The sequence below is a fragment of the Nicotiana tabacum genome, chromosome 8 (genome assembly GCF_000715075.1).
Source record: "Nicotiana tabacum cultivar K326 chromosome 8, ASM71507v2, whole genome shotgun sequence".
Classification (NCBI taxonomy): domain Eukaryota; kingdom Viridiplantae; phylum Streptophyta; class Magnoliopsida; order Solanales; family Solanaceae; genus Nicotiana; species Nicotiana tabacum.
Window position 1 is genome coordinate 196,109,106 of NC_134087.1, and position 23,401 is coordinate 196,132,506.

The following is a 23,401-nucleotide window of genomic DNA, read 5'->3' on the forward strand; positions in this document are numbered from 1 at the left end:
CTTTTTTAATTTTCCTGTTTTTCAATTTCTTATAGCGATATATTTTCCGTGAAATCCCGCAAATTTTTTTATTGGTGTAATCGATAACCGAATCGATAAATCGAAATCGAAAAAATTGAAATCTTATTGAAACGATAACGATAAGCATTTGTACAAATCGATAATCGATAAGTAATTATCGATAAGGGTCAAAATCGAATCGATAAATCGAATGCGCACCCCTAACCCATACAATTTCCTCTTTCACTTTTAGCATGTGCCAAATTATATATATTGAGAGTGAAGAAAAAAAAAACTGCCTTGAACAACTAATTTCCAACGTTTTCTCCGCTACTTAATCTGTGGTACAGAACAGGTACAAAGTTGTTGTATAGTACCAAATTTGTCGTGATGACACTATAAAAGGGCATCAATGTATTCAGTTTACATTTCAGAAAACGTTAAAAACCTACCCCAAAAACTTCAAAAAAAAAAACATAAAAAAGGAGGTTGGAGGGGCATGAAAAGATGGATTTGAAATTCAAGGTAAATTTTGCATTATTGGTGTTGCTATTTCTAGCACACTTTGGGGAATCTCAAACTGGAGTTTTTGATATAACTAAATATGGTGCTAATAGCAATGCAGATATTAGTGAGGTAAGTCATGCATTCTTTTCTCATTATTTGGTTCATTTGCGTTGTGTAACTTACTGTACCTACTTTCACCTAAGAAAATAAGCACCAACCATGTGGCTGAGCTAGGTGGACAGAAAGCGATTCAATTGAATCTCCTTCATTTGAAAATATAAGGGTAAATAATGTGAAAATGAAATCTTTTGCATATATATTTCCTTGACATAAAGAAAGATTGTAGGGTGGCGTAGGAGTTTTAGAATTTGCTTTAGATCATAGGTTCATATTTCAAGTTTTCTGTTGCGCAGTCCAGTGGTAAATGAAATGAGTAAAAATCATGTAAGACTATCGTTGCATTCAAATCACATACAAAAACACGTTAAGTAATTTAATTTCTTTTCATCTGTCTAATCTTTGGATGGCATAGTTACATGGTACTTATGCTTGTGGAATGTAGCAGATATCGCTGAAATAGTCGAAATACATACAAGCTAACCAAATCAACACCACTGTTATTTTTTTCTATTTTATAAAAAAATAAAAAACGCAGCCCGGTGCACAGGCATCTCGCGTTCATGAAAGGTCCGGGGAAAGGTCGCAGTCAAAGGTTATGATGTAGATAACCTATCCTAATGCAACCATTAGTGACTCCTTCCACGCTCGAACCAGTAACGTATAGGTCACACAAAAATAACTTTATCGTTATTTTAAAAAAGAAAAAAGAAAACAAGAAACAACAAACAACAAACCACCTTACATATCTTCAAAACTAACTGTGATTCTTTATTATTATTTTTCTTTTTTTTTTTTTTGGTGCTTTAAAATCTTTTTTTTTTTTTTGCAATGTTTAGGCATTGTTGAATGCTTTTAAAGAAGCATGTCAATCAACAAGCCCAAGCACAATTGTGATTCCAAAGGGAACATTTACAATGAACCAAGTAAAGCTAGAAGGCCCATGCAAATCCCCACTTGAACTTCAAATCCAAGCCACTTTGAAAGCTCCTTCAGATCCTAGCCAACTCAAGGTTGGTGAATGGTTAACTGTAAATAAAATTGATCAGTTCACCATGTCTGGTGGTGGTATTCTTGATGGTCAAGCTGCAGCTGCTTGGGAATGCAAACAATCCAAAAAATGCAATAAACTTCCCAATGTAAGTCCAATGTTTTTCAATGGTTGCATAGTTTTAGTTGAGATGTTTAGCCTGTATGGCCAAGCTTTTATAATCTACTTATCTCAAAAAAGTTTACCGTTTAATGGAGTTCTTTAATATTTAAAAAGTGTTTGGTAATCGTTCCAAAAGTGATTTTGGATGTCAAATGATAGAAAAAAGTACAAGTTAAGTAAAATAATTAGTATTTTTCACTGAAATATTTTTTTAAAAATATTTATTATATGAGACTTTAGTAAAGTTTTTCAATTTTATTTAATAAACATGTACAAAATTAGAATCACAAAGTAGAGATCTAGACATAGAAAGTTTACAAGTCTTTGGTCATTGATGTAAAATAAATTTTAGTAGGGGTACTTTGTCTCGAAAGTTTTAAAAACTGCTTCTGATTTTACTGAGGAGAAGCTACTTTTTCCATCATTTTCTTTGCAACAAAAAAATGGATTCTGCTATTATTCAAAAACACTTATTTTTCCTCTAAAAGTTTCACCTAGCAAGCCTCCCAATGCCTAGCGTATCTACATTTGGTAGCCGAAAGAGTGTATAAAAGTTGTATAATTTTTGTATATAACATACAGAATGTGTGTATATATATACAAAATATACAAATTTTATACATTTTTTGACTATTATTTTTACAGCGGCTATACAGTGTCATTTTCCCGACATTCATTCCTTTTGAGTAATTGAAACAAGGGGATCTTTACACAAATAGCCGGCTGTATTTACCGTTTACTTTTTCTAGCCGGTGTATATATAAATTATGTAGTGATTATACACGATTATATATATATATACACACACTAATATATGCTGGCTATTTTTAGTTTAAGTGATTACTTGGGCGGCTATTTAGGTTAATTCATCTTTCAAACAACTCTTTGATTTTATTTTATTTTAATTTCTCTAACTTTTCCATGTGTGTAGAACTTGAGTTTCAACTCCCTCACAAATTCCACAGTCAAGGACATAACAACACTGGACAGCAAATCATTCCATGTCAACGTAAACCAATGCAAAAATCTAACATTCATTCGATTCAACGTCAGTGCACCAGCCAACAGCCCAAACACAGATGGAATTCATGTCTCGAGATCGAGCTCTGTGAATATTACAGATTCAAATTTTTCTACAGGAGATGATTGTATATCAGTTGGTGATGAAACAGAACAACTTTATATTACTAGAGTTACATGTGGACCTGGACATGGTATTAGTGTTGGAAGTCTAGGTGGAAATCCAGATGAAAAACCAGTGGTTGGAGTTTTTGTTAGGAATTGCACTTTTACTAACACTGATAATGGTGTTAGAATTAAGACATGGCCTGCTTCACATCCTGGTGTTGTTAATGATGTTCATTTTGAGGATATTATTGTGCAAAATGTTAGCAATCCTGTTGTCATTGATCAAGTTTATTGCCCATTCAACAAATGCAACAAAGATGTAAGTATCCTGCACTCTAGCTTCTTTTTTTTAAAATTTTAATAAGGAGAAGCTTGGAGCAACAGTAAAGTTGTCTCCGTGTGACGGTGACCTATGGGTCATGGGTTCAAGTCGTGGAAGCACCCACTAATGCTTGCATTAGGGTAGAGTATCTTATGTCACATCTCTTGCGGTCTTCTCTGGACTCTATGTGAATGCAAGATATTTTGTACACCGGACTACCTTTTTTTTTTTTCTTCTTATAACCAAGAGTTGTGGTGGATAGTAGGGATCTATACGCCCTTAATCAACTGTCTCGGCTTCAAGCCGATTTGCACAAATAGCCTCTGTTGTGGTCTGATATTTAGAAGTTGGCCACTGTTTCAAAATTGTACTAGTGAGTTACTGATGCTCGTAAGTGGCCACCTAGCTTGAAATTAAAAATTAAAAACTAAAATTCAGCCTGTTAGTCTAATTTTAAAAGAAAAAGTGGTTAACATAAAGCCACAAAAGTGGTCATTTGATATAAGTAACATTTAGGTTCGAGTCCTAAGAATGAAAATTCTCTTAATAGAGAATGTTTTACTCCTCTTAGCGGTCCTATAAACACGAAATCTTATTGGTCAGATAAGTGAGTTACAAATATCAGATGTCTACAAAAAAGGATTGTTTATCTTCGAATAGGTTGGTAGAGCTCATAGGCTCGTATGTTTAAACTATGTTGATGAAACCAACGGTTTGAATATTACTAGGAGCAATTTTGGAAACCAGTCAAGCTAGTCATAGACTCATAGGCAGGGTATTTGCACAAATGGCCTGAGGCTACTATTTAAATTTTGTTCTTTGTAATGTACTGAGCTAAATTTGTCTGCAAACCAGAAAAATCATCCAACCATTTTTAAAAACAAAGTATCGCCCACTGATCTAACGGGGATAGAATTTAAAGTTGGCCTCAAGAAAGGCCATAGAGTGCATATAAACCATCATAGGCCATAAAGGTTATGTGGAAATCCTGTAGAAATGACATCAGATAGCCAATTTAAAGGGTTGCTATTTAGGAATTAGTCGGTGCGTCCTGAATTTCAGTTTTTTAGTTTACTTTTTAGGGACAAAATTGTCTTGAAGTTAAGATTTTTAGTTTAAAATTTCAGGACAAAATAAGTACTGGCTAATCAGTAAATAGCATCCTTATGAATCGCTATCTGTGCATTTACCCCAGAAATCTATCATTCCCAGTTTAGATGGATCTATTATGACCAGTAAAGCAACTTGGATCACCCAAAATTGAAGAAAATGGAAATGTTTGCAAACCTAACCATAATTCCTCCTTCTTCTTTTTTGCAAAACTAACCACTACTCTTCATTCTTTTGCAGTTGCCATCACAAGTGAAGATCAGTAAAGTAAGTTTCCAAAACATAAAGGGAACATCAAGAACTCAAGATGCAGTGTCACTTCTCTGCAGTAAAGGTGTACCTTGTGAGGGTATTGAAGTTGGAGACATTGATATAACTTACAGTGGAAAAGAAGGGCCAGCAAAATCAAGCTGTGAAAATATTAAGCCAAGTTTAAAAGGCAAACAAAATCCACCTGTTTGCACTGCCACTGCTGCTTCTGCTCCTGCTGCTTCCTCTTCTTAATTAAGATTTATTCATATTGTTAAGTGTATTTTACTATTTTTGTTCATTTTGTTCTCCCACCTTTTTTGTACTTGTCCATAAAATAGGATGTGTACTCTAAGGTTTACAAAATGAACGTGAAAAACAAATGTAAAAAAAATTATAATTCAATTAAAAAAAAAAGTAACAAATGGATTAGCTTTTGTAGGACTTTTTTCTTCTTTTTGTTGGCTATTCGTTAGGTAGATGATTGGACTACAATTAGTTGAACATGTAATTGTTGTGTTCAATAAAAAAAACAGAGGTGGATTCAGAATTTTTGAATTTATGAATTTTGAAATTTATAAAAGGCAGCTTACTGGGTTTTGAAGAAACTATTTATATATATATTGAGTCAATAATTTAACACAAATATATAATTTTGGTCAAAGCTATAGGGTTCTATCGAACCTGTGCCTAAAACTCAACCCCCCCCCCCTCCCCAAGCCAAACCCCCCTTCACTTTCTCATATAGATATCGACTTTTTAAACGATCAGGTTACCTATAACGTCAATAAAGTTAAAGGACAATCTACGTGGTATGCCCATTGAAAAATCAGTTAATACTATATACAATTAAAATATTTATTTTACTTTGTATACTTACTTTATACAATTATATTATGGATAAAAAATTTATACATATTGAGTGAATAATTTAACACAAATACAAAATTTGGTCAAAGTTATTGTCTATTCGGTTCTACCGAACCCAAACCTAGAACTCTAGCTCTCCCTAGTCATAAGCGCGACTTAATTTCTCATATAGACATCGATTTTTTAAAGTAAAGTTACTATATTAATTTTTGCAACTTTTATGACTTGTTACTCAAAGATATAATTGACACTATTTCACTTTCCTTCATATATCAGAATATGTAAAACACACACAGGCACTTCCCAGACATCATTTATGAATCACTAAATAAATAAAACAAAGAGGAGGCCTACGAAAGAAAGAAGGCTCCAGTCGTATAATTATACCATTCTGCTATACTAGTTTTAGAGGTCGTTCGACGTCAAACAATAACTCGATGCTTCTTGCACTAGCATGCATTCTAAGTACCCTAGCTAGAACATCCTCAGTATTACAACGAGGATATTTAAACGATCAGATTACCTATAAGATCATCAATACAGTTAAATAACTTAACTTCACATGTGTATTACATAAATAAAACCAATTTAAATTGTTGAATTCAATAAATAAAAAAAATAAGTAACTCACCTTATATAATATCCACATGGCACTACTTAAATATATTCATTTTTAAAGACACCCTAATACCCAAAGTCTTCACCATGCACTACATGAAAATTTATTTTTTAAGTGAGTCGGGAGAAAGATTATTTTCGTTTTTTTAAATGGTACCATGTGTATATCATGTAAGGTGAGTTATCGACATTACTGTACTAATCGAATTTAGTATTTTCTCACATTCTATGGATATAGGCAAAGTCGAATTATTTTTTCCATTACAAAAATTATCTTATGACTTTGGTGCAATGAATTGAAAATTGGAAGATTTTTAAATTACCTCAAATTAAATAAGAATTAAACTTTCTCTCCGGGAATTGACAAGGTTAAGTGTCATGACCCGACTCGGCCGATCGTTTTAAGTATTTGCACTTCTCTCGGTAGTTTGAGGGCATAAGTAGCTCCGTATGATATATTATGACTTGTGTGAATCGTCGGTCTTGGTTTTCAGGTTATTCGGAATCGATTTGGAAGAATGAATTTCATGATTGAAGCTTTAAGTTAGAAGAGTTGACCAAGTTTGACTTTTTAGTATTCGACCTCGGATTGGAGTTTTGATGGTTCTATTAGGTCCGAATGGTGATTTTGGAATTGCATTTGGATGTTTCTAGAAGGTTTCAGCACAAATTGGTGAAAGTTGGAAATTTGAAGGTTTGGAAAGTTCATAAGTTTGACTGAGAGTTGACTTTGATGATATCGAATCCGGATTGTGATTTCGGGAATTGAAATATATTCATTATGTCATTTGATACTTGTGTGCAAAATTTGGGTTCATTTCGGGTTGAACTGATATGTTTCAGTGCGAATTTTGGAAATTGAAAATTGAAAGTTCATTAAGTTTGAGTGGAGGTGTGATTCGATGTTGTTATGCGTGATTTAAGGCCTCGAGTAAGTTCCTATTCTGATATGGGACTTGTTAGGATGTTCATACGTGGCCCTGAGGGCTCGGGCATGTTTTGGATCGAATTCGGATCATTTTCCTTCATTTTGGCATTACTGGTTCTGCTGAGCATTTGGTTTCCTTGTCCGCGATCGTGTAGAGTTAATCGCGATCGCGTAGAGTTGTTTGATGGCTAGGAAAAAGTTGTTCCTCGCGTTCTCAAGTCCTCAGATGCATTCGCATAGGTGGTTGCAGTTTGAGCAACGCGTTCGCGCAGGTGCACACGTGTTCGCATAGTGATTTGGGCTGAGCTGCGCAGAGGCTAGTTTCTCTTTGCGGTCTTGTTTCAGCGATCACATAGTTTATGAGCCTTGTGTACCACGTTCGCGTGGCTTTTGCCGCGATCACATAGAGTAAATTTCTGGGGCAGCTCATCCTTCTTTTTCGCGATCGCGATGATGTTTCCGCAATCATGATTCATTAATTGGATTGGGATAAGTGTTCTCTACTTGATTTTGGTTGTATTTCGTGAATCTACCTTCGTTTTTGGTAATTGAATTGTGAATTTTAAAGAGAAAAATTGGGAATTTTGTCTAAAGTTTGATAGAGTAAAATTTAGAGTTTTAAACATCGATTCGGGGTCGGATTTGAATGAAACTTGTATGGTTAAACTCATAATTGAATGAGTTGTCGGATTTTATGAGTTTTATTGGGTTCCGAGGTGCAGGCCCGGGTTTGAATTTTTGGTTGACTTTGGACTTTTGATTAAAGATTTGACCTTTATCATTTGGAATTATTTCTGCAGGCATTATTTGATGTATTTGAGTTGTTTTTTGCTAGTTTTGAGTCGTTCGAAGGTCGTTACACACGGGATGGCATTTTTGGAGTATCGTTTGGCTTGCTTGGTATTGAATTTGGATTGTTCAAGGTAAGTAACACTTTTAAACTTGGTGTTGAGGGTATGAAACCCCAAATTACGTGTTATGTGATTGATATTGAGGTAATGCACATGCTAGGTCATGGGCATGTGAGCATGCACCATAAAAATTGTGATTTAGTCGATTCCATGGAGCTGTGTAGCTATCTATTCTGAACATTTTTACTATACTCTATGTGTTAGAGCACTTGAGCAGTGATTTATGCCAGAAATCATGTTTAGGCTATATGTCGATACTATTGGGACCCATAGTGGTCGTTCTTTGTTGTTAAATTATTTGTTTTATTGCAGTTATGTACTTAGTCGCATTCATCATTAACCATCATATCCCAGTTTCTGTTATCATATATTGTCACATCTCGTATCATTGATTAGGGCTGCTTAGCATGAGTGTTGTGAGCTCGAGAAACTGGAGAGTTTGATGACTGAGTGAGGCCGAGGTCCTGTTGTGAGTCATATTTATGGGATCGGGTTGCACGCCGCAGCATGCTTTATTGATTCATATCAGGATTCGGCTTATTATAGTGCTTGGGCTGGATCGGCCGCTCCGGAGTCTGCACATCCACAGTGGCCACAGTTGCTATTGATTTTTGGGTTGGATCTGCTTGGATTTATTTATGTTTGGGCTGGATCTTCCCTATACAATACCGAGTGACTGAGTGCTAAGTATTTAGCATGATGAGTGAGAATACGAGACAGTGAGATTGAATACTTTGAGAGTGCGAGTACATGAGTTCATAACTGAGGTGTATTGCATGTGACATACGTACTTAAGATACATGCATAGAGATGCATTTCCTCATGCTACCCAGTTTTGGTGACATTCATGATTTCACTTGCATATTGACATGTAGGTATAGAGATGTACTTTCCTCATGCTATCTAAAAATGAAACATCTTAATTATTATTGAAAGATTTTTGGGAAAAATTACAGTTTTCAGACTTACTCATATCTCTGGTGATTTGGTAAAAGGATCTGAGTTTTACTGACATCTTTGAAAAACATGCCTATTTTTCCGTAACTATGAACGAGTTGAGCATTGTACCTCTGAATTATTTCTTGTACCATTTTTATTATGTTGTTATGAACTATTGTTGGCTATTGGTGTTAGACTTCGACCTTTATTTCAGCTCGTCACTACTTTCAACCTAAGGCTAGGTTTGTTATTTATTGAGTACATGGGTCGATTGTACTCATACTACACTTCTGCACCTTGCATGCAGAAGTTGGATGTTGATGTTGCTGCGTACGGCGGGAGCTGGATCAGAAGATGTACCTGCGTTCCAGTTATGACTATCACTTGTCCTTGGTAGCATTAGATTCGAATTATGTTCATTTATATTTCAAACAGATGTTGTAATTATTTCAATTCAGTCTTGTAAAAATCTAAAACTTAGAAGCTCATGATTTGTAATACCAGTCCTTGGGAAATTCTTTGTATAAATGCAGATGTATTATCATTTCTTCTCTTAATAATTCTCATTGAATTGGATAGTTGTTAATTGACTTACCTAGCGGGTTGGGTTAGGTGTCATCACGACTAGTTGAATTTTAGGTCGTGATATTAAGAGTTGTTAATACCCTCCACGAAATGAGATGGTGATGCATAATTATGATCATGGCCTAGTTAGCTCCTAATTCACCGAGTCTTGCTCAGAATATATGTCCATAAAAGAAATTGGCACATATATAAAGAGCAGACTCCATTTAGTCTGAATATAACACTAACTTTTACTTACTAGTGACGGATCTAAGCTAGACTCAATTCGAACTTCAGAACATATATAAAAGACGAGAACCAATGACTCTAAGCTCTGAATTAGTTACTGAATTTTACATTTGACAGACTAAAATTGTAAGAGCTATTGTTAGATCATAAGCGAGCTTTGATACAAAAGTTCTTTAAAGTACAGTTAGATCATCTAAAAGACAATTACGGGTAACACATAGTTCTTGAGCAGAAACATGCTTGTCAATAATTGAAAGGAAAAACAAAATTCACACTCAATGTATGCTTATATCACAATAGTTAATCACGATTAAACGATATATTGAAGTAAAAATAGACATTACTTAGCAATGGTTAAATGATAGAACTATAGGTACACAAAATATAATTCCACTAGTGGAGTCTGGAAAGGGTAGAGTGTACGCAGACCTTACCCCTATCTTAAGAAGGTAGAGAGGTTGTTTACGGAATACCCTCGGCTCAGGAAAGATGGAGAGGAAGGAGTAACAGCAAGCAACAACGACAACACCAGTAAACCAAACAGAAAAACACACTAGAAATCAACAAAAAGCAAAAAACTAGAAATGGAAAAGTTCATGCTTTATTGTTGGACTGAATGCAAATTGCACTTTCTTGTTTACCACAATGTTATAACTTGATGATATAAAAGAATGTACAGAACAAGCAAATGGTCAAGGAAAGAAATCTTGAGATGTTTTCAAGTTCCGCCGTTGCAGTAGTGCACACCATTACTAATAGCGCCATTGCCATTGTGCTTCATGTTTGCTTGATTCAAGCCCCATATGCGAATAGTTCGATCGTCACTTGCTGATGCCAGCATGTGCGGATTTGCTGGGTTCCAACTAACACAGTTGACAGTCCCAGAATGTCCGGCCAACGTCGCGAGGAGTGCTTGTGAGCATTTGTGCCATATATATACCTGACATAGGGGTATTAGATCAAGATCAAATTATCTCTCACGGATATACCTGAAATTGTATTAGAACAAGATCCAGTATATCACAAAGTATTTCTGCGTTCTTTGCCCAGTAATTGGGAACGGAGAACAAGAACCTTTTTTCTGGTACATGTTTACATATCCTATCGTAAATTTTAAAGGAACAATGGATTCCACAAAAATTACATTTTCAGGCACAAGAAATAATAGTTCCCATTCTAAAATATACATTGAATAACACTCCCTTTTTTCTTCAGACATATAATTTCTAAAGATATGGACTTTGATTCTCCAAATCAGCAATTAATATTTATTTAGCAACATATCCAACTCAAAAACCATCCAAGTATACCTGCCTTAACTGTTATTGACAATTGCGTTCTAATGCACAAACTTGAAACTATATCTCCACAAAAATAAGAGTAACTTAGGGCCGCAGCATTTTAACTGGTGGCAAGTAATTGAGAGTACTTCGTACTCCAAGCTATAGCTCAGAAATTCATCACGAATTTCAGACCGCACGGTTTGGGATAATACTGGGTATGTTGTTGTTGTTGTTTTTACCAGTATAGCCTATGGATGCAGCTTCGCACATACGCAAGGATTTCTGATTTCACATTAACTTAAGTATGAAGACATTTCTCTTTATGTTCATGATAATTGTACAAACAGACTCTGTTGATAGTACAATTGTCGAAATGCTTGAATGTGAAAATAGGCATAAAAATCATAACCACACAAAAAAAGATTCTACTTCTAAATCAACAAGAGAAGTACCTGTGAATCCTCACTCCCACTGGCAATGAAAGATTGATCTAGTCCACCAAAGCAAGACCGTACAACGAAGCGAGAACGTTTATGCCCCTTATATTTGGCTACGAGTTTTACACTTCCCTCTATATACCAAAGATGAATTTCTTGGTTCCAAAGACTTACCAATACATATCTATTGTCTGCGGATAATTCAAATGATGTTATTGTTTGATCCTCCTGAATTATTCGCTCTGCTTTTGATTCCAATTCAAATAATAGTATCATATTGTCTTTACAAACAGAGACCATGTGTTTCCCGTCACTAGTAATCCCCAAATCTGCTATCCTACTAATCCGATGGCCTTTCCAACACTCCAGCTCTTTCCCTTCAAGATCCCACATGCTAATGCTTTTGTCAGTAAAACCGCAAAATATCCTTTTGCCATCGGGATCCCATCCACATGAGACCAAACCAACACCGTTTTTCCGGTAAATACGTATACATTTGCCGGAGTCGACATCCCACCGTCTAACAAACTCCTCTACTCCACAAGTGAGAAGCTGACGGTCATCAGGTCCCCACGACATATAGGACACAGGTTTCTGGTGACCATAAAATCGGTGCTTCAGGCAGAACTTCCCGTCCAACTTCACCTGCATAAAGGCAAACAATTGAGAGGTGGAACTTAAATCTTCATTATAATTCTATCATAAAAAATCAGAATTTCAATTTCAACAGCTCTCTTTCCCCCCATTCAGTTGCTCAGACTTTTCACTTTCGGTGCCGCACCCGTGTCGACATTAACATGGGTATGGGTGTGGGGTTTGTACCGGATCCGATCAACTGATTTTGGGTACTTTGACCAAAATCGACGGAGAAATTCGGGCAGATATGATTTCTGATATCAAAATAAAAGCCAGAGTAAAATCGAAGAAAATGGAATACCTTGTATATAGAAATTTCTACGCCAGTCCTTTCCCTTTTATCTCCCTCTCGGATAGATTGTAAGTTTACCACATAATGTCTCATAATTTAGACTTATTATTTTAACTCTATTTTTAGATATTTGAATTATTTTTAGCCGGATCCCTGCACCCGTATCCGTCCATGGATCCATACCCCCAAAGCTTAAAATTTAAATCGTGAAGGATCCGACCTCTAGATCCGCACCCGTAATGGACACCAGCACCCGAGTCCGAGCAACTTAAACTTCCCCAGGGAAAAGAACCAGGAAACCCATCTGTTTTAGATCTTTTACCAAACATCATATGCACCTATAATAGAATTCTAAAGGTTTGCACATTGTATACCATATCAAGCCTACCTAATTGGAAAGCCTATCCCATTTGGAGACTATTTATGGGATGAAAATAGTTCTTTAAATCCCTTACAAGGCTTCAACTCAAACAAATCCTCCATAACCAAAAATTTTGTTTATTCATATAGTTGCTCTATCTCCACCACCTACAACATAAAATGCTAGAGCTTTCCGAAGCTAGCTAGCTTCAAAGCATAAGCCACACTGCAAGATGTGGCTTCCACCATTGATTCAGAAAGGAATTAGGAAAGACAGCAAGTGCAACGATGAAAAGGAAAGGAGACGGTACTATCTGAATTCCAGATAGGAGGAGCTACAACAACAACAATACAACCAATGGAGTCCCACAAGGGTCAAGGAGGAGCTACTTTCTCTATTTGTTTATCAGTTATAAAAACTAAAGGACATTTTACTATCGTACTAAAGATATGTAAGGGGAAACTACAAAGATTCTTCATTCGTGGCACTACATGGGACAGTGAAGCAAAAACAGTGCTACTTTCCTCCTAAATTAGTAGTTAAAGCACAAAAGAGAAAGGCCATGCAAGAGAATAATGGCATCAAATGCAAAAAGAGAGAAGTAACGGAAAGAAGTGATATTAAATGAAAATTAATAGAGGATTAAACAAGCAATAATCAAGAGGACCTTTGACGAAGCAATAATCGACTGAGAAATATTCAGAGCACTTAAACTTACCTCCCATATAATCACCGAACAATCAGCAGATGATGAGGCTAAGTACTTCCCATTATGAGAAAACTGCAAAAACCAGACTTCGTCTTTGTGTTCTTGTAATATCTGGTGTATTACGAGCAACAAAGAAATGATTAGAGCACAACGTGATCGACAAAGCCTTCTCTCTTTTTTTTTCTTTTAATATTTAACAATTCATTCAAACCCTTCTTCTAATCATAGTCAAGTCAATTTGGATATCCATTGTTAAAAGAAGGAAAATCCTGCACAACAACAACAACGACGACAACAACTTACCCATTATATTCTCACAGTGTGAAGTCAGGAAAGGGTAATGTGTACACAAACCTTACTCCTAAGTTGTGGAGATAGAGAGGTGGTTTTCGATAAACCGTGGTTTCAAGAAAAACAATTCTCAGAAAGAAAGAGAATAGTGAAGAAGCAATGTTGAAAATAATGAAGAAAAGAACAATAACAGCAGCAAAATAACAAATCAATAAGAAAATCGACACAGGGGAAACAACATGTAGTAATAGAAATCGAAGGCTAAGATAATACGAGAATGATAATAATAATACTGATATGAAAAACACAGAATATATACGGTGTCCCAAACTCAACTACCTACTCACTTTCTAACCTAATCATCGACCTCCATATCCTTCTATCTAGGGTCATGTCCTCGGTAACCTGAAGATATGTCATATCCTGTCTAGTCACTTCTCCACAATACTTCTTCGGTCTACCTCTACTTCTACTTAGACCCACAATAGCCAATCTCTCATACCTCCTCACTGGAGCATCTGTGCATCTCCTCTTAACATGCCTGAACCATTTCAGTCTCGCTTCCCTTATCTTGTCAACCACGGAGGCTACTCCCACCTTATCCTGAATATCTTCGTTCCTAATCATATCTCTCCTAGTATGTTCAAACATCCATCTCAACATCCTCATTTCCGTATATGAGCGATACATGCAATCAAGCTGTATACAAGGACCAGTGGCAGAGCCATACGGCTTTAAAGGGTGTCAATCGCCCTTCGCCGAAAAATTACACTGTTTTGATAGGTAAAACTTTTTTTATGCATACATACTATGTGTTGAATACTCTTGACTTCTTCATGTATTTACTTTTTAAAACTTTGATACCCCTTAGTGATAATCTTGGCTCCGGTGCTAACAAGGACACTACTAGAAAAACTCAAACCAAGTTGTCACACGTGAAGAAACTTTTTGCATCATTTCAATGATGGAGGAAGTACATGTGCATACAACTTTCTTTTTATATTTACGGAAGAATCAATAATCCACTTTGGCAAGTCTTGTAAATTTAAAACTTCTAATAGATGATCCAAAATGAGCAAAATACGTGTAAGAAAATATAAAGTAAATAACAGGCCTAGGCAGAGGACAACAAAATCTTTATGGCAAAAAGAGAGAAGCGAGAAGGAATAAGAGGAAGAAGGGTGTCACTATTTCAATTCAATTCTCATGATCCTACAACCTTACTACCCCAAACTGTTACAACGATCTCAATCCTAAAGAAAGCACTATATCATGATAAAATTTGAGGGCCTCAACCTTATGCTGTGATTTTGAGAGTATTAATAGAAATTGACTAGCTTTTATTCTGTAACACAAAACAAGCTATTGTATAGTTTTCATCCATAGACAATGTACACATGCATTTCTTGTTTACTATTAGAATCTTAGGATTTCAAACCCCCCCCCCCCCAAATATCAGAAAGGCAAGGAAGGTATATTGCATTATTAAATAAGAAATATAGGATTATCATAGGGAACATAGTAATATGTCTAGGCTTCTCAACAGCCACCAAAAAGAGATCTAGAGTAGTAAAAAATTGATATTCCCTCCGTCCCAATTTATGAGGCGTTGTTTGATTCGGCACAGAGTTTAAGAAAGAAATAAAGACTTTTGAAACTTGTGGTCTAAAACAAATCATAGATATCTGTGTATTTGTAAATCAATTCACTTAAGGTAAAGTATGAATTCTAAAGATAAATTGTTTCTAAATAAGAAAATGCGACATTCTTTCTGGTACTGACTAAAAAGGAAAGAGTACCACATAAATTAGAGTGGAGGGAATATATCTTTTCTTGTTCCTCATTATAGTAAAAAATTTACAATAGTAATACACACTTAAATTGGTCATGGATGACCTATAGGTCACGGGTTCGAGCCGTGAAAATAGCCACTAATGCTTGCATCAGGGTAGGTTGTCTACATCACATTCCTTGGGGTGCGGCCCTTCCCCGTACCCTGCGTGAACGCGGGATGCTTTATGCACCGTGCTGCTCTTTTACGCTTGAATTGGAGCACCACAGTGATTTTATTAGCCTTATACACATACTTGTACTTGCAGAAGAAGACAAACAGGAAAAACATTGCTGACACAATGACAGCATAATTAGAAATGGAATAACCAAAATATTAAACAATAGAGAGCACAGAGTTGGAACTTGATTAGCACACATCAAATCACAACTATCACCAATATAAACTCAAATGCAGAAGGAATTAATTATTAGGGGATTTATTAACCTGCAAAGTTTGAGATGGAAGCTGATCTCTTCCACAATGGTGATCAGTGAGCAATGACATTTCACTGACTAATGAGTTGTGAAATAGACAAGCCTCTACTTGCAATTCAAGCGCCTGTTCAACAAGATGGATCAATCTTTTTTCAGGAATCATGACTGTTGGGGGAAGAAGTCTTTGTAATTCCTCTAGTAGCTTTGTCCTTGACTTCATTTTCACTATATCTTGACCTGATGATACACCAGAAGGTGATATAATGAACAATGAAAGCTCATGGACTCTATCGCTGTTTACACAAAGAGGCGCAATCTCAGTCCTCAATGTCTTCAAAGCATCCATGACTTCTTCTCTGTCTAACAGTTCAAAGAACTTTTGTTCCAGTATCACAAAAGACGCTAACTTCACAATTTTTTCATCCACGAGACCGATTTTACGTAATGTGGCTACACTTTCGTCCCATCTCCCGTCAAGGATTTGCTCCATGAATAAATGTACTTGAGAAGAGTGCAAAGGTATCCCTGACTCTTCCTCTAGAAACGCTCCCGTCTTCTTATAGCCAAGAGAATATAATGCATCGGCTATGATTCGAACAAATTCAACTTTCTTGACTACTCCTTTTGTACCAACAATCTCGTCGTCCCCTTGAACGGCTAGAGGACGAGCCATAGACTCGCTCAATGAGCAACTTGCAGGATCCTTAAGAAATGTGCCGTTCGAATGATCTGCTGATTCCCCAAATGATACTTTCACACGTTTTGAGGGTGGCTCATCATCCTTTGCGCCTCCCATGAAATGTATATCTCAGCCCATATATAAAGCAGGTCGGTAAACGGATCTGAGAAGATGATATCCCAATCTCAATCCTTCAATGGACAAAACGCGACTGTACCTGCATAACATCAGAAAGGAAAGAACATAAAATCAACAAAGTTGGAAAGAGCATAAGGAGAAAAAAGCAAAGCAGAGGATCACTTGCTTTAAAGAACCCAAGATATGAAAAATGAAATAAAGCTGGAGCCAGAGACGGAGAAAGAGAGGCGAAAGACACAAACTGCGTTTAACAACAGCATAGATTAAAAACAATCTTATATTCACATAATCTCATCTACTTTATACTAAACACTTTTACGCAAGCTGGCCCTGACACCACGATTATTAAAATATATCTCTCTTTTATATATATATACACACAAAAAAAACATTTCGGTCAAATACACTCTCACTACAATCCAATATTTCTACCAGTTCAAAATGGCAAAGAGCCTCCCCACCAACCCCTACCCTCACGAAGACAATTGCATTTAAGGAGATTTACTAAATAAAATGCCGTTACAAAACCAAACAAAATTTTCTTGACCACTTGATCTGAGTTACCAGCAATTGTTTCTTATACAAAACGGTTCTTCTTGAATAAATCTTGCTTAAGCTAAAATTGAATGCCAAGAATGTGACACTTGTGTACAAAGCAATAACAAGAGAAATGGATCCATAAACAAGATTAAAAAGTATCGTATTCACACCTTAAGGGCGCGACAGGGAGAAAGAAATAGGGTGAAGGAAACTGAATTAAATGCTTAATCAACAAATAGCATAATTCAGACTATTAGATTTCTTTTTTTATCAATACAAAATTTTGAAGGACAGGAATACAAAATTTTTCCATTGTACTGCAAATGCACACAAGAGAAACAACAACATTGATCAACTAATGATTCGACAGGAAGTAGTCGAGGATACAGACAGAATAGAGATTGAGATAACTGAATTCTACAAGGAGTTATTCAAAGAACCTGAAGAGTGGAGACCAACGGTCAATTTCGAAAATAGCTCAAGAATTTCTGAATCAAAAAGGGAGTTTTTACAGAGTAACTTTGAGGAACAAGAAGTTTTGACCTATCTGAAGATGTGTGCAAGTGACAAGGCCCCAGGTCCGGATGGATAAACAATGGGTTTTTTCAGAAAGTGTTGGGACATTTTGAAGGAAGACATCATGGCGGCCTTCAACAACTTCCATTCTCAGAAGATGTTTGAGAAAAGCTTCAATGCAACATATATAGCTTTGATTCCAAAGAAGACGGGCGCGAAAGAATTGAGAGATTTCAGACCGATCAGTCTGATAGGGAGCTTCTACAAATTGCTCTCAAAAGTCTTAACCGAAATACTTAAGAGTGTGGTAGGGAAAATTGTCGATGCTCAACAAATGGCTTTCATCAGAGGAAGACAAATAATAGATGTTGTGTTGATTGCCAACGAAGCTGTGGATTCAAGAATAAAAAAGAAGGAACCTGGAATCTTATGCAAATTAGATATTGAGAAGGCCTATGATCATGTAAATTGGAGCTTCCTACTCAGAATGTTAGAACTAATGGGTTTTGGGCAGAAATGGAATAGATGGATGAAATTTTGCATATCTACTGTAAAATTCTCCATTCTCATAAATGGATCTCCTAAAGGTTTTTTCCATTCACACAGAGGTCTAAGACAAGGTGATCCTTTATCTCCCTTTCCATTCATTATAGCCATGGATGGATTGAACAACATGATCAAAACGGCTAAAGTCAGTGGATGGGTTAAAGATGTTGAGGTAAACAGGAGTGGGGCAAACAATCTAGAGATCACACATCTCCAATATGCTGATGATACTCTAGTCTTCTGTGACGCCGAAAAGGACCAACTTAGATTCCTAAGAATCATTTTGGTCTTATTTGAGGGAGTCTCAAGATTACACATCAACTGGAGAAAGAGCAATATTTTTCTCATTAATGAGGTTAACAACATGGAGCAACTGACACAGATATTGGGAGGAGAAGTTGGGTCCCTACCAACTGTTTACCTTGGGATGCCCTTGGCGCAAGATCCAAATCAAAAGAAATCTGGAATTCAGTCATAGAAAAGTGTGAGAAGAAGCTGTCAAGATGGAAATCACAATACCTATCTTTGGGGGGCAGGCTAGTTCTAATCAACTCAGTATTAGACTCACTTCCTACTTATATGATGTCTTTGTTCACAATTCCAGCAGGCATTTTACAGAGATTGGACAAACTCCGAAGATCATTCCTTTGGCAAGGTAATAAAGAGAAAAAGGTTTTCCATTTAGTTAAATGGAACACTCACAATGGATAAAAAAACAAGGTGGTTTAGGAATAAGGAATTTGAAGAATCATAGCAAGGTTCTTAGAATGAAATGGTTATGGAAGTACTCTCAAGAACCCCAATCTTTATGGGGCAAAGTGATCAAAGCAAAGTATGGTGAGGAAAATAAATGGGCGTCAAAAAAAGTCAGAACATCATATGGAGTAAGTGTGTGGAAATCCATCAAAGAACTTTGGCCTATAATGAAGAATCACTCCTCCATAAGAGTGAACAACGGAAGGAACACATCATTCTGGAATGATAATTGGTTAGGAAACGAAAGCTTAAAGGAAAGATACCCCGATATGTTTGGTTTAGCACAAAACCAGCATAAGACAGTAGCTAATATGAGGAGTCATCAAGGATGGGAAATCGCTCTAAGAAGACAGTTGAATGACCGGGAGATAACAAGACTAGCTGACCTTTACAAAGAGCTGGAAGCGTTTAAAGGATTACCGGAAGGTTTTGATTCACTTTGGTGGAAGAGGCACAATAGAGGGGTTTACCGGGTGAAGGATGCATATAAGATTTTGAATCATAATAATCAACAGGTGGACCCATGGCCTTGGAAACATATATGTAAAACAAAGATTCCATACAAGGTAGCTTGCTTCACTTGGCTACTAGCAAAGGAGGCGGTATTAACCTAGGATAATCTCATAAAAAGGGGAATTTCTCTGTGCTCAAGATGTTTTCTGTGCGGGGAAAATGCTGAAACTGTCACACATTTGTTTCTACATTGCAAGATTACAGACCAACTATGAAAAATCTTTATTAGTCTTAGGGGTATTTCATGGTCAATGCCATACAGGCTTAAAGATGTCCTTTATAGCTGGGAAGAAGCTGGAGCTGAAGCAACTAGTAGAGATAGATGGAGGACTGTCCCGGCTTGTATCTGGTGGACAGTTTGGAGGGAAATGAACAATAGATGTTTTGAAGATAGAAGTTATCCAGTGCAGAAGATCAAACTCAATTGTATTCTTCTTTTTTGTTTGTGGTGCAAACAGATTTACATAGAAGATATATTGACAATCATAGACATACTAGGATCTTGCTAGGTCTCGAATTAGAACATCTACTAATCCCCTCCATGTAAATCTGGTTTTTAGTTCAACCTATGTACTGATGTTTTTAATATATACAATAGTTACCAATTCAAAAAAAAAAGATTTCTTTTTTATCAGATTTCATTATTAGAAACTATTATCTAAGTATAAATATCAAACCATTGAACGACCTGCCTGTTGCTTTCCTTCCACAAAGTCCACATAATATGAAAGGCCCACTGTCTACGCTTTTTTTCTTTTAATTTATTTTAATAAGTTCTCAGACAGAGATTCTTTTTTCCTCTTTTTGGTTAAAGTGTTTTTACTTTCCGTTTTTCCATCTATTGAACAAGTTCTCTTACATAATTCTCCACTCTTTTCATTGTATGCATAATCAGCCTTTGGACTATCAACCTCCAAACAGGTGGCATTCCCAGCTATTGCTGTTTCCCTAACCAGAATAAGAAACTAGATGAAAATAAAGAAACATCAATTCCTTCCCCTAAAAGGAAATACAGAAAATAAGGCATATTTCTAAAGTGTGCAGTGTGAGCGCACAAACACACACCTAAAGTGCAGAGCTTTACAAGATTTGGCTGCACAACACAGCCAATTTCCCCAAATGCTGCACAACTAAAGCCATACCCTACACCCCGTCAAAATTCTGTTGAACAAGCTTTGAGCAGAAAAAGTTGAATCATCTTCCAGGAACATATGACAATAACTGCATTTAGTCTTAGGTAACTTTGTTGCTTTATGAATGTTGAATTGTGTGTACCGCCTCATCTAGAAGCTTAACCTGTTAGAGAGAGGACATTTTTATTTTTTTCAATTAGGCCTGCAACACGGCCACTGACTTGTAGATTTGATTCTTTTTCTTAGACCAAGCACCTAAAGATTATTTTTTATTTATTAGAGGCAGTCAGAGTCGAACCAGTACCTTCGCTTGCTCTAAACTATTGAATTGTGTGTACCACCTCTTTAAAAGCTTAACATTATTAGAGATGGGACATTTTTATGTATCTATTTATGTATGAAACAATGATCAACAATGAATAAATTCTCGTTAAACATACTTCTCTTATTTCAAGTTACATCTATTATCATTTGCTAAATAACTTTAATGTCACCCGACTTGAAGGTCAATCATAATCCACTCCAGCAACTACAATGTCTAGTGATCAGACTGTTGAAATTTAATGAGGAGCTAACCAAGCAATCCAACAACAGACTGAAGTATTCGCTTCATAAAACTTAGTGCTATAGTCAGAAAAGGGAAAAACGTTACACGTTGTAGATTCTAGTTCATTAAGGTAAAGCAGCTGCTAGGAAAAGACCTTAATTGACTATCACTCAATTAGCCCTCAAACCCAAACTACTCCGTCCGTCCCATTTCATATAATGTTGTTTGAGTGCACACAGAGTCTAAGAAGGAAAGATTGACTTTTGAAACTTGTTGTATAAACAAGCCATACACATTTGTGTTGCCATAAATCATCTCATTAGGGGTAAACGGAAAGTTCAAACGTTAAATTGTTTCTCAATATATAAATGTATTATTCTTTTTTAGTACAGACTAAAAAGGAAAGTATATTACATAAACTAGGATAGATGGAGTAGTAAGGATCGGCTATATGAACACTCTATATCCGTCTGTATACAGACTCCTAAAGTTCCAAAAAAAATTAAACAATAAATCCCCAGGAACCAAGGGCGCACGGTTCAAAACTCGGTAGATAATCGGCCTTCTTTTCTATCCTTCTACACTTAAATACCAGGCTTTTTATCTATGACGGGGTTCGAAACACATCATGTCACCTTGACTAAAGCACCAGACCGAATCCTAAAGTTCCAAATTAGTATAAACAACTATTTAAGTTCTTCAAAAGTATAGTCTTTCTTAGTTAATAAGCAGATTACAATAATCATTCCATAATCCAAATTGGGAAAGAGAAAACTACAAATAATCCAAATACCAGTAAATAAATCCAACAAATTAATACTTAGTTACCCAAAAACTCGCTAAATATTGATTATCAATAACTAATAAACGCAAAAAAAAAAATGAAATTACCACAATGAAATCTCCAACACCCCGAAATGATTTGAGGTTACAGATCAAAATGGGTATACAAAATTATAAAAAAAGTCACTGAATTTGTAATAAACCCAACAGTTAATAATACTAGATTAGGTGAGTAAGCAACGCTAAGGATTTTCAATAGGGAATTAAAAAAATAAAAAAGAAAAAACGGGTAAAGAGAAATATGACTGACTGTTGGGAGCTATGTGTGTTAATGGCGGTTTCGGTTTGAGGGGCAGATGTAAAGAGAAATGGTGGAGGAGGAGGGTTGGTTTTTATTTTGTATTATATATATTATATTATATTATATAATTTTTTATTACTACTACTATATAATATGGTGTTTCTAAGTATTAATGAAAAAGTAATACTGTTATCATGTGGAGCGAATGTTAACTAAAGTTCACAAATTCGTGCCGGGGATATGAAAGCGAATTTGAGTATAGTCGGGCTCCGAATATAATCGGACTTCAATTCGAATACCGGACAAAAAAAGTATTACTGTTACAATTACTGTTTGCGTGGTTCAATAAACCACCTCTGGAGGGAATGTATTGTTTATTTGTTTGCTTTGAACAGAAGATATCTATCTATATTACACATCTAAGAAGGAAGAAATTGTGAGAATTGAACTAACGTCTATGATATGAAAACCTTCTATAAATATCACAAAGAAGTAAGTTTTGGTGCTAACAAATATTGATTTTACCGTGGATAATTCCCCTCCTCTCCTTAATTTTTCGAATTACAGTTTAAGGGGTAATAATTTTATGACATGTTACAAATATTATTTTAGTTATATATCATTTTTCATAGGATGTAAAATTATGAGAAGCACGATGAACGAGATAAAATATTGTTTACCCTTAAAATTAGATAATAGTTAAATTTATACGCGATTTTAAGGATACGTGATATAACTTGATACAAATTAAGAAAATTAATATTGAAATTGATAATACGAGAATAAATGCAAACCACACAAATTAAACAACCTTGACCTTTGAATTTGATCACCCTCGAACCAAGAAATGCCTCAACTGATGTAAGAACAGAATAACAAGATAACAAGAGCTAGAAATAACAGATATTACTTTTTGCTGCGTATTACAATGTATTTTACAAATGATCAAACCTCCATTTATATAGTAGGGGAATCCTACTCTTGATACAATTCTATAAAAGGTAACC

General features: G+C 35.8%; 2 protein-coding genes across 3 annotated transcripts; one reads left to right on the forward strand and one right to left on the reverse strand.

The window, feature by feature from the left end:
- Nucleotides 1–428: 428 nt before the first annotated feature.
- Nucleotides 429–5,148, forward strand: LOC107794859 (polygalacturonase-like). Its single transcript, XM_075220021.1, has 4 exons — nt 429–636; nt 1,464–1,763; nt 2,709–3,224; nt 4,578–5,148. Exons 1-4 carry the CDS (start codon nt 508–510, stop codon nt 4,839–4,841), a joined length of 1,209 nt encoding a protein of 402 aa, XP_075076122.1. The 5' UTR covers nt 429–507; the 3' UTR covers nt 4,842–5,148.
- A 5,096-nt stretch (nt 5,149–10,244) lies between these two features.
- On the reverse strand, nt 10,245–22,511 carry LOC107794858 (WD repeat-containing protein 26 homolog). Of its 2 annotated transcripts, none has more exons than XM_075220023.1 (5): nt 22,404–22,511; nt 15,953–16,838; nt 13,393–13,494; nt 11,401–12,030; nt 10,245–10,605 (listed from the first exon to the last, which is right to left on the reverse strand). In XM_075220023.1, the coding sequence occupies exons 2-5, from the start codon at nt 16,736–16,738 to the stop codon at nt 10,384–10,386; spliced, it is 1,740 nt and encodes a 579-aa protein (XP_075076124.1). In that variant the 5' UTR covers nt 16,739–16,838; nt 22,404–22,511; the 3' UTR covers nt 10,245–10,383. The 2 variants fall into 2 exon arrangements, with proteins under 2 accessions (XP_075076124.1, XP_075076123.1); XM_075220022.1 differs by having other exon boundaries at nt 22,202–22,487.
- Nucleotides 22,512–23,401: the final 890 nt, after the last annotated feature.